Source organism: Chrysochloris asiatica, unplaced genomic scaffold, assembly GCF_000296735.1.
Source record: "Chrysochloris asiatica unplaced genomic scaffold, ChrAsi1.0 scaffold00182, whole genome shotgun sequence".
In the NCBI taxonomy this organism is placed as follows: domain Eukaryota; kingdom Metazoa; phylum Chordata; class Mammalia; order Afrosoricida; family Chrysochloridae; genus Chrysochloris; species Chrysochloris asiatica.
Genome location: NW_006408700.1, coordinates 153,719 through 164,822, shown reverse-complemented (window position 1 = coordinate 164,822; position 11,104 = coordinate 153,719). Strand labels below are relative to the sequence as shown.

The 11,104-nt window shown below is 41.4% G+C and overlaps 1 protein-coding gene across 1 annotated transcript in view; it reads left to right on the top strand.

Moving 5' to 3' along the window:
- Positions 1–11,104, top strand: part of EPM2A (epilepsy, progressive myoclonus type 2A, Lafora disease (laforin)) — a 185,633-nt gene that overhangs the window by 161,654 nt on the left and 12,875 nt on the right. Inside the window, exon 3 of the mRNA XM_006872072.1 lies at positions 8,343–8,584. Within this exon, the coding sequence (XP_006872134.1) occupies positions 8,343–8,584 (242 nt within the window). The remainder of the gene's footprint in view (positions 1–8,342; positions 8,585–11,104) is intronic.

The following is an 11,104-nucleotide window of genomic DNA, read 5'->3' as shown; positions in this document are numbered from 1 at the left end:
GCTCCTTGGAGGCCAGGATGGCTAAACTTCACCTCTCATACTTTGGACATATTGTCCGGAGGAAACAATCGTTGGAGAAGGGTGTCATGCTGGGTAAGATGGAGGGTCAAAGAAAAAGAGGAAGACCTCTAACGCGATGGATTGGCCAGGTGGCATCATTGATGGACTCAAGTGTGGCAGCGCTAGTGAGGTTGGCCCAGGATCGGACATTGTTTAGTTCTGCTGTGCGTGGGGTCACTATGAGTCGGTTCCGACTCAATGGCACCTGACAACAACAACAACAAGGCACCAACGAGCACTACAAATAAAGAGAAAAGAGGAAGGTCATTATGTAAGTACAGCTATTTATTTGGCTTCCGGAAGATTCTTCACTGGGAAATCGAGAAAGAAGTTTAAAGACACTTTCACATTTTCTGTAATTAGACATTTTATTTTGTTATTGAGCCTTTGCCTGGTTAATACTGCTGCTACTGCTGAGTGTCACTGAGTTGGCTCTGACTCACAGCGACTCCCGGTATAGGATTCCCAAAGCTACAAATCTTTATGGGAGCAGAAAGCTTCATCTTTCTCCCAAGGGACAGCTAGTTTCGAACTGCTGACCTTGCGATTCACAGCTCAATTTGTAACCACTATGTTAAGACTCTCGTAGCACTTATAAAAATTTGAATGTGCTTTATATACAGTATATGACCCATAGAAAACTATAATAAAACTATTTTGTAATAAAGAAGTTAATTAGTATCCCTCTTCAACTTGGGAATTGTCTTTGAGCAATTATTCAACCTTAACTGGAGCTTGTACAAGCATCCTTAGGGGGTAGAAAATTTGGTGTTTATAACTTAACACTTGACACCAGAGGACAAATTTTCAGCAGAAGGACTTGTATGTGCTAATGAAGCTTGTGCTTACTGGAGAATGATTTTAATATTTTTTTTCCTTTCCCACTAATGATATTGAAGCTACAGGACTGGTATACATTTAAAAGAAGAAACGTTGTTTAAAAGTCATATCACACTTAAATTTCACATTGAATTGACTATAAGATATTAAATAAGGTAAATGCAGTACCATTAATGAATTTAGGAAATGTACTAATTTCTTTTTTTTCTTTTGCTCTTCAATTCTTAGCTGGGTTCTGCAAAGAGTCTCAGAAAACCCATTTCTTCTGTCTGTGTTTATAAGGCTGCTGTGTTTATATGGCTGGGGAGAGGGTGCTAATTGTGGTGTGTTGGTGTGACAAGAAATGAACAAAAGCCTATATGCATCCATTGAATTCATCATACCTGTGAATCTCCTCATCTTTTCCCCATCTATTGTTGTTGTTAAGTGCTGACCAGTTGGTTTCAACTCATAGTGTTTCTAAGGAGCAGCTGGTGGGTTTGAACTGCTGACCTTGTGGTCCTCAATCCAGTACTTATCCTACAGCACCCCACCAGGACTCCCTTTTCTTCTATGGATGAGAAATAATGCTAATTTTCACCTGAAAAAAAGGGTCATTCTGCCATTTCTCATGGCTATTAGTGATGGAACTTCTGATACAGTAGACTTGTTTCTTAATATATCCCGTCTCTCCGCTTTCCCCCAATACACTGCAGTGTTTTTAGCACATGCTCCTAAGCTCATTCTGCCTGGGGCACTCATTATTTTCCCAGATGGATGGCCTCCTTTGACAGGCAGCTGTACTTCATGAACTGTTTCTGACAGGTGGAACAAAGGGTGGAGTATTGTGATGTGATTACCTGGGCCCACAAATCCAGATTTACATGGGTGAATTAAATTGTTTTCGATTTGCAGCCCAAGAAAGTAATGTTCCAGAATGTCATTCTTCCATTTCTTTTGCCACATCATTAGGTAAATTGTAGTGCTGCTAGGATGGAGTTTTATTTAAATCCAGTCTTTGTTGAATCACAGTGTAAATAGTCAAAACCCAAGTTAATAAAATATCTCTGTGAAACTATATTATTTTGCATGGATACAACTGTACTAAATATTGGTTGTGACTCAGAAATCAATTTTCTTTTCACTTTTTAGAATATACTTAGTATGCATTAAAACCAGGGACCTGGAAGTCTATACTGTGACCCCCTCTTTTATAATGTAGTTCCCCATGATCCACTCTCTATCCAGGAATTAGGTTAGTCTTGAAATTATTTAAAAAAAAAAATTTTTTTTTTTCAAAAACCCTCAACATTTATTTCCTAGATTAAAAGGACAAGGAGTTAGTCAGATAATTGTGAGTACAAAATCCCTTCACCAAAAGTGGATGTGCAAAGTTCCATGTAGGAACCTCAGGCTGCAGAGATGGCCAGCAGGTTTAGCTTAAAACGACTCCAATTGTCCCACATGAATGAATCTTCGGCTTTCTTCAGACTTTTAAAAATTCTTATTGCTGTTTGTTCTTCCATCTTACTAGTATTGAAAGATTTTCCTTGAAGCTCACTAATTCTGGCTTCCCTTGATTCAAGTCTACTCTGTTGCCCTTTCAGTGTAGTGTCCATGTCTGATATCTTAGCATTGATATTCTGGATTTTTGTTTTCAGGTTTTGTATTGTTTCCAAACTTCATCTATTTTGTTTGATTGTTCCTGTAGTGCTTTTCTGAATTCCTTTTTGTTTTCCTCAACCTTTCTGTCAATTGTATGGATGTACCAAAATACCATTCTCTTGAACTCTTTTTTCAGATAGGTCCAGTCTCTCTTCTTCCTCAAAGCATTTTCTAGCTATATCTCTGGGTTTATTTGAGCTACTCTGTCTTGTTTCTTCATGTGAACAGAAATTTTCTTCTGCTTTTCTAGGCATGGTTTGTTGCTATTATTAAGTATAGTTGAGTAAGTTCTGACTCATAATCACCCTGTGTAGGATTTCTGGTGGATATGAACTGCTGACCTTGTGGTTTGCAGTGTTGTATTTGTATTAAACTGATGAATGTATGTTGGTGTATTCTTAGGCACTCACCATTTGCCTCCTGGTGGGTGTGATCAGGAAATGTACTTCTCTGTTTGCTGTTTGTACAGTTCAATTCAGAGTGGCGTTAACGGATGTTAGTTGTAGTGGCTGCTCTGGTGCATAGGGGCTGGTATTGGCTCTTGCCCAACTAGTGGGGCCATAGAGGGTAAGGCTGTGGCTTGGCTGTATGACCACAGTTTCTGTCTCCTGTTGGGTGAGGCAAGAAGAAGGGTAACCAAAAACTCCTGTGCACACAGCAAAAAATGAAAGTTAATGTCTCTCTTTCTGCCAGTAAGTGGTATGTGGCTCCACCAATTGACCTTTAAATTTCTTATCACTAAAGTCATTCATGAACTCTCAAGATGGCTGCAGCAGGCCCTGTTGGCTGTCTTTGCTCATCAGTCACCTCCTCTCTTGTCAGATCTATTCAACTCTCTCTCCCAGTAAGCACTCAATCCACTTTCCTATCCCTTCCTCTGGAGTTCAGTGTTCGGGACTGTCCTCTGCATCTGTCTCCTCTGATTTTCCATATCTGCTGCATAGAGTCTACACAACCTTTCTGCCTAGTCTGCCATCTTGTCCCACCTCCTAATGCTTCTGTTTCTTTACGATACCAGGATCGTCTTGAAATTATTTTTAGAGAAAGATAGGGATTTAACTTTTTATGTGCATATGTAGAAGTGATCAAATACATGTCTCCTCACCTGCATGTTTTTTATTGCTATTGTAAGGGCCTGTAAACCAGACGCCTGTTATACATGTTTATTGGGATCAAACAGATTTGAGATTCTTAGATCTGGTTGCATATGTAATCTTCTTGTGAATTTCTAAAATAAACTAAACACATGAAAACAGCAATGCAGGATCATAGACCTCACCACACTTGATGAGTAGCTCTGGGGTGGATCTTGGTAAAAGATATATTCTCAAAAGCTTCCAATTTGATTTGAATGCAAAGATTTGGGAATTTTTGCTCAGTGTTGAATTAGGTACAGTGGTTACTTTTTGACCTTTCCAAATAATCAGTAGCAGAGCTGCCAGAAATCTTTGTTATAACTCAAGATTGATAATGAATTAGTCATAAAATATACCTCTTAAAGGTTTGTGGCATGAATTACTGCAAATGTTGTTCCATTATGATACCTTTGAATTTCACTGTGTCATGCATTAGAACAACCTGTACAGAGGACTTTTATTCCACAAGTTTCACATGCCAAAAACTTTTCACCTTTAAAGAAATCCTGATTTGCATGTAAGTTTGCTGGTGACCACATTGGTCTACTGGTGAGTGGAAGAGGGAGAAAGGCAGCAATGAAGAAATGTGCTGAGTTCAACCATGTTCCATAGACTCCCACTGATCTGGAGATGAGAGAGAGAAGAGGAAGGACTGGTTGATCCAAACTGTGGTGAGACCTGGGGACACTTGAGCCCATGGACAAGGACATGACTATGGAGGGCTAGAGCTGAGAATGAAGCATCCAGCTGATATGAAGTGAGGGGAGATGCCCAAGAACACCCAAACTTGCAGATAGTACCCATTTGACCTAGTCTCGATGGCTTGATAATCAGAATTCGACCAGAGGAAGATTAAAAAAAATTTTTTTGGATAAAGGAAACTAGGGTAAATTGCTACAATTTGATGAACTTGACCTATATTTATGGAGGTAGTAGCCCAAAATACCAACTGAGAGGGAAGGAGTCTTCACATCAAGTATCAATGCTATCCCTTATGTGTACAGAGTAGATAGGGACAGGCAATTTAGACATTGGCTACCTAAAATGAGGGGGCAATAAAGGCACGAAGTGACTGATTTACAAGGTATCAAGAGGGAGTTTAGTGTAAGAGTGTGTGGGGGAAGATAGAGTCCCCATTGAATAGTTTTCATCTTGTCTAGATGGGTCTGGTGAAGAGATGGGAATAAGATTCTTATGATTCAATAGTGAATCATTGTTATCATGACTAATTGCAACTGTCACAACTGTAAAGGTATAAGTTTTGTAACAAAAAAGGGGGGAGTAGTTAATCTTACAGTCGAGAAACAGAGCATCCTAAGACCATCAAGGGAGAAGAGCACAAGCTGAATGCAGGACCCTATCCAGAGAGGCAGTGGCATCAGAGACGGAGGCAGTGATGGAGACATGGAGAGAGGGAGTAGTGGAGGACTCTGGACTCATGGAAAGAGAGGGACTGTTATTCTTTTGAATTCTTTTTCAGTTAGTTTTATTATCTTTTTTTCCCTCAGAAATGTTTTCTCTTTCTGCGTCTTGATCATTTGTTTGAGCCATTTTCTCTTGTTTCTTAGTGTGAGCTAAAATTGTCTGTTGTCTCTGTGGTATTGTGGGGTTGTTGTATTTGTGAAAATGAACAGTGCATTTGTTGGACCCAGAGAGGAGTAAAATCTGGTAGACTCCTGCAAAAGGACCTCACAAGATAGTTGTGGAAGGGATGTGACAACAAATATCCTGGCCGTAGATGGAGTTCCTATTGACCTCAGTGTCAGCTATGCTCAGTTCACTCAATCTGGAAGGAGCTCATGGGAGCCGTTGATGGCTCTGGTTTCAGTGTCTGTGATGACCACAGAGACATGGGAGCAACATGATTGATCAAATGCTGGTCTGGTGATTCTGTAGGTTTGGTAGGCCTGTGATGACCACAGAGACATGGGAGCAGCATGACTGATCAAATGCTCGTCTGGTGGTTCTGCAGGTTTGGTAGGTCTGGAGCTGAGCCCATCTGAAGCCAGACACCAAAATCACACACCAAAGCAGTGTATCTGACCCCTGCCTCACACGGGCATGGCTCCCAACCACATGGCTGCAAACTTCCAGAGAGCAGGGTCTGCAGTAGGGATAGATGAGCATGGGCGCTGGCCACACCCCAGGTCACTAGGGGAGGGTGGGAAAAAAAGAAGAAATCACACTTTTCCTGTTGTCCATGTAAATCTGCTCTGCCAGGCCTCCTTCCAGTGCCAAAGTTGCTCACAAGATAATTGAGCTGTGTCTGGCCAGCCATACACAAGACTCCCTCTCTCCCTGTCCCTGCGTGGCCTCTCTTCCTAGAAACCACTCCATCCACCTCTCTACCCTCTCTCTGAAGTTCAGGGTGCCAGAATTTTCATCTGTGTCTATTATATTTGGCCTCTTGTATCTTTATTGTAAAGGATCTGTGTAGTGCGTCTGCCTAGTCTGCCATCTTTCTGGAAGTCCCCCCGTGTGGTAATTCTTGAATGAATATTTTCATTCCCTTTCTGCCTGGTTATAGTTAATATAAAGAAAAGCTGTTTTGTTTGTAGATATTCATATTTCACCCAACCCCTTAATCTCTTAATACTTGTAATAATTTGTACAGCTATTGTAGTTGAATCTCAGTAGAGTATTTCTCAAGTTTTGGCCCTTGGATCAACAGTTTCAATATCATCTTGGAACTTGTCATCAACAAAAATTCTTGGACTCCTAAATCAGACCTACTTAATCAGAAACTTGGGGGATGGAGCCCAGTTTTAGTGATTTATAGATATAAAATCATAACTGTAAAATAATGATAAAGTTCTCTCTTTTATCAGTAGTTGTACTATTTCTTCTTCTTACCTATAATTTTAGATGAAAGCAATAAAGCAATATTGGGTATTATTGGAAGTAATTGTGTTTTTTATTTTATTAAAAAAAGTGTTAGAGGACGATTTAAAAAAAAACAATTTTTGATAAAGGAGATGAGGGTAAATAGTTAAAATTTGATGAACTTGACCTATACTCATGGAGGTAGTAACTCAAGATATCAATTGAGAGAGGAGTTTTTATATGAAGTATCAGTGCTATCCCCTCTGTATACAGGGTAGATAGGGATGGGAAACTTAGACATTAGCTACCTGAAATGAGGGGCAATAAAGGTACAGAGTGACTGGTCTACAACTGGCTTACAAGGTTTCAAGAGGAAGTTTAGTTTAAGAGTGTGTAGGTTTAGATAGAGTTCCCACTGAATAGTTTTCATCCTGTCTAGGTGGGTCTAGAAGCTCTGGTAGCATAGTGGTTATGATTCGGACTGCTGAGCTCATGGTCAGCAGTTTGAAACTACCAGCTGGTCCACAGGAGAAAGATGAGGCTTTCTGCTCCCATAAAGATTTACAGCCTTGGAAACCCTATGCAGGGTTGTTATGAGTTGGAACTGACTCCACGACACACCATCACTACCACCACCAGCACGAGATGGGTCTGGTAAAAAGAGATGGGGATTAGATTCGTATGATTCAATAGTGAGTAATTGTTATTATGACTAATTGCGACTGTCACAATTGTAAAGGTAGTTTTGTAACCAAAGCAGGGGAGTAGTTAACCTTACAGTCCAGAAGCAGAGGACCCTAGGACCATCAAGGGAGACGAGCACAAGCGGAATGTGGGACCCTATCTGGAGAAGCAGAGATACAAGAGACGGAGGCAGAGATGGGGAAATGGAGAGAGCGAGCAGCTGAGGATTCGAGATTCATGGGAAGAGAGGAACTGAGAGCTGGCAGCCAGGAGGGCAGGCTTGCAGAATGTGCCCTTTGGTGGTTTAAATAATTATATATGCCTGAGTGTTTTTTTAAAAAAGAAAGCTAAAATGAATAGAGACAAATACTGTTAACTGATGGCATATGGAGAGGATTATAATCATTGTAATGAAACAAAGTTTATGATTTGTTGAATGTAAAACTGATGATCTGCCCTGTAAACTTTCATCGATTCACAATAAAAATTAAAAAACAGCAAAGTGTTCTTTGTTTGTTCCTTCCTGGTCATTAGCATGTTAAAGTTTTCTTATTATTCAAAAATTCTACTTAAGAGTCCTGAAACAGGAATGACTCTTGAATTTTAGCAAATGTTTTCTAGCATGTATTGATATAGTTATGAGATTTCGTCTTAATTTTGTTAATATTCAAAATGTATTGATGGGTTTGGTATATTGAACTTTGGATGCACTCAGGGCATAAGTTCAATTTGGTGGGCTTATTTTAGTCTAGTACTAGATTTGGCTAATGCCTATTGCCTAACATTCCAGTTAATTGGATTATTTGTTTTCTGGAGTCCTGGTGTGGCACTATAGGATAAGCACTTGGCAACAAGGTCAGTTTGAACCACAAGGTTGGTGGTTCAAATTCACCAGCTGCCCCTTAGAAACCTGGTACAGAGAGGGTCTCTATGAGTAGAAACCAACTTGATGGCACTTAACATTAACAATAATAGAATAGCAACAACAATCTTCTTTTTCTTTTTATCATAAAATTGTGTTTTTTCCCCCAAAAGTTTATCTTCATATATTGCCTTTAAAGGTTAAATGACTTTTAATACTACATGCTTGATGAAGCACCTTGGACCTCAAATCAGAACAGCATAATAATCTCTGACTTCATATATTCTTATTAGAATTCTACCAAATATCTGGCTGGGTAGCTGTCCTCGCCAACTGGAGCATGTAACCATCAAACTGAAACACGAATTGGGGATTACAGCTGTAATGAATTTCCAGACTGAATGGGATATTATACAGAACTGCTCAGGCTGTAACCGCTACGCAGAACCCATGACTCCAGACACTATGATTAAGCTGTATAGGGAAGAAGGCTTGGTCTACATCTGGATGCCAACACCAGATATGAGCACCGAAGGTAAGGATCACGAAAAGCATCCTGGCTCCTTGCTTGCTCTGTGTGTTTCAAAAGAAATTCTTCCTGTCTGTCTGCTTCTGTCTGTCTCAATCTAGCTGTCTCAATCTACCTGTATGTGTCTATCTAATTGAATGAACTACATATGAGTGTTAGAAAGGGAATTAGTATAAGGAGACCTGGTGTGGCGCTGTAGGTTAATACACTGGACTGCAAAGTCAGTTTGAACCGCAAGGTCGGCGGTTCAAGCTCACCAGCTGCTCCTCAGAAATCCTATAGAAGGTTGCTATGGATGGGAACCAGCTTGATGGCACTTAATAGCGACAACACATTAAATTTAGTAGATTAAATACATATCTTTTGACACTTTGGCAGAGATTCCACTTAGTGTGGCTCCTTAAATTAAATTGTTTATTCATTTATATATCTGTGCTGTGTGTGGCATTTTGCTGGTAACTGGCAATGCAGTGGGGAAGAAAAGCAGGTACCTCTCCAGCCCTCATGGAACTTAGTCTTGTAGGACTGACCTTATTCAAATGACTATAGATAACATTTGACAACTTGGTGAGACTCTGTTAAAATGATCCATAGGGACTGCTGTGAGTACGAAGCGACAGATCAGGCCTAGAAAGGGAGGTCAGGGAAGGAAAAGGTTTTCTTGGGAGGTGATGATTGCACTGAGGCACTAAGAGTGTACTGTGGGGAAGGGTCAGAGTGCTTAACCTGAGGAAAATCCCTGCTGCACTGAAGGAAGGCTCAGAGATTGGGGACCGAGTGTGGTGTCAAATGACACTGTGGAGGTGGGCGGAGATGTCAGGAGTCTGGAGGACCTTGGCAGGACTTGGACTTTACAATCTGTGCTAATGTGGGGAAAAGCCGTTGGAAAACGTGAGGAGATGGAAGATGCCACAATCAAGCTTTCTTCCCTCCTTAAGGCCACTTTAGGAGCCCTGGTGTGGTGCTGTGGGCTAATGTGTCAGACTGCAAAGTCACTTGAACTGCAAGGTCGGTAGTTCAAGCTAACCAACTGCTCCTTATAAACCCTGCACAGGGCCACTGTGGGTTGGAATAGACTTGATGGCACCTAACAACAAAAACAAGTGCACTTTGCTCTCAGTATGGCGAATCAATTGGAGGTGAACCCCGAGTGGACTGGGGAGAACAGTTAGGAGGTTTTTCCAGTGGTCAGATGAGAGACTACATGAGAGAATGCACCTTGGGGTAGGGTAGAGATGGCAAGTTTCATGTGTTCGGTGTTGCTTTGTGAAGAGGGAATTAAGGTGTGCATAGAGTTTAGCATAGTCTTCATCTAATGGTAAGTGGCAGGAGTTGAAATTCCAAGCTGTCTGCAGTGGAGGGAAGAACGTGCTGCTAGAGGGTTGAGGCAGGTGCTCTCGGAGGGTTAGCAGGTCAGATGAGCACTGTGAAGGAACACGGAGAGGTTGCATGTGTGCCATTTAGTTGGGCATGGTTTTGGCAGATAGGCATGGTGTGGGCAAGGACATGTTTGTTGTTGTTGTTAGGAGGAGGAAATAGCAAGACATCAAACTCTGTATTGCATTAGGCCAATCTCTTGCACAAGACCTTTGCACATGTGTACAAGAGCAAAGGTACCAGTTTGAGGACTAAGGCGCACCTGATCCAAGCCATGGTATTTTCAATGGCCTCAGATGCATGTGAATGTACCAGGGTCAGGGAAGAAGGAAAAAGAGGAAGGCCCTGGAAGAAGATGGATTGATACAGTGGGCAGTAGCAATGGGTTCAAAAGTTAACAATTGTGCGGATGGTACAACAGCGGGTACTAGTTTCTTCTGCTGTAGACAGGGTTGCTCTGAACTGGAACTGACTTGCTAACACCTAACAACCACAGCTACCCTCAGGGTACAATGCCAGGCAAGGAACTGTAGGGAGATCAGGGTGCTTCAGCCCGATTGCGCTGGTTTTGTTAAGTGTCCTCGACTTGGTTGGGTCTCCTAATGACCCTGGATAGTGTTTCTGAGGAGCAACTGGTGGGTTTGAACCATCAGCCTTGCAGTTCAAACTGACCCAGTGCTTATCCAGAATGCTATACCAGCACTCCAGCCTGGTTGTTCGTTGTTGTTGTTAAGTGCCATCGATTCAGTTCTGACTCATAGCAATCCTGTGTAGGGTTTCCAAAGAGCGGTTAGTGACTTGAATGACCAACTTTAGGGTTCAAACTGACCTTGCAGTGCAGCACATTAACCCACAGTGCATACCCAGTTGTTGTTGTTGTTAAGTGCCATCGAGTCAGTTCTGACTCATAGCTACCCTGTATAAGGTTTCCGAGGAGCAGCTGGTGAATTTGACATTGAGGTTCAAACTGACCTTGAGGGAGAAGAGTCTTTTTAAGGAAGAAAAGATATCTGAAATCAAGAGAATCAAGTTACCCAAACAGTGCCAGCTATCCGTCAGGAGGGGGCAGCAGAGAGCTATGAAACTGATAGAGAGTAAGTCAGTTTTGTTGCTCAGTGCCAAGGAGTTGGTCCTGACCAATTTGTTGTT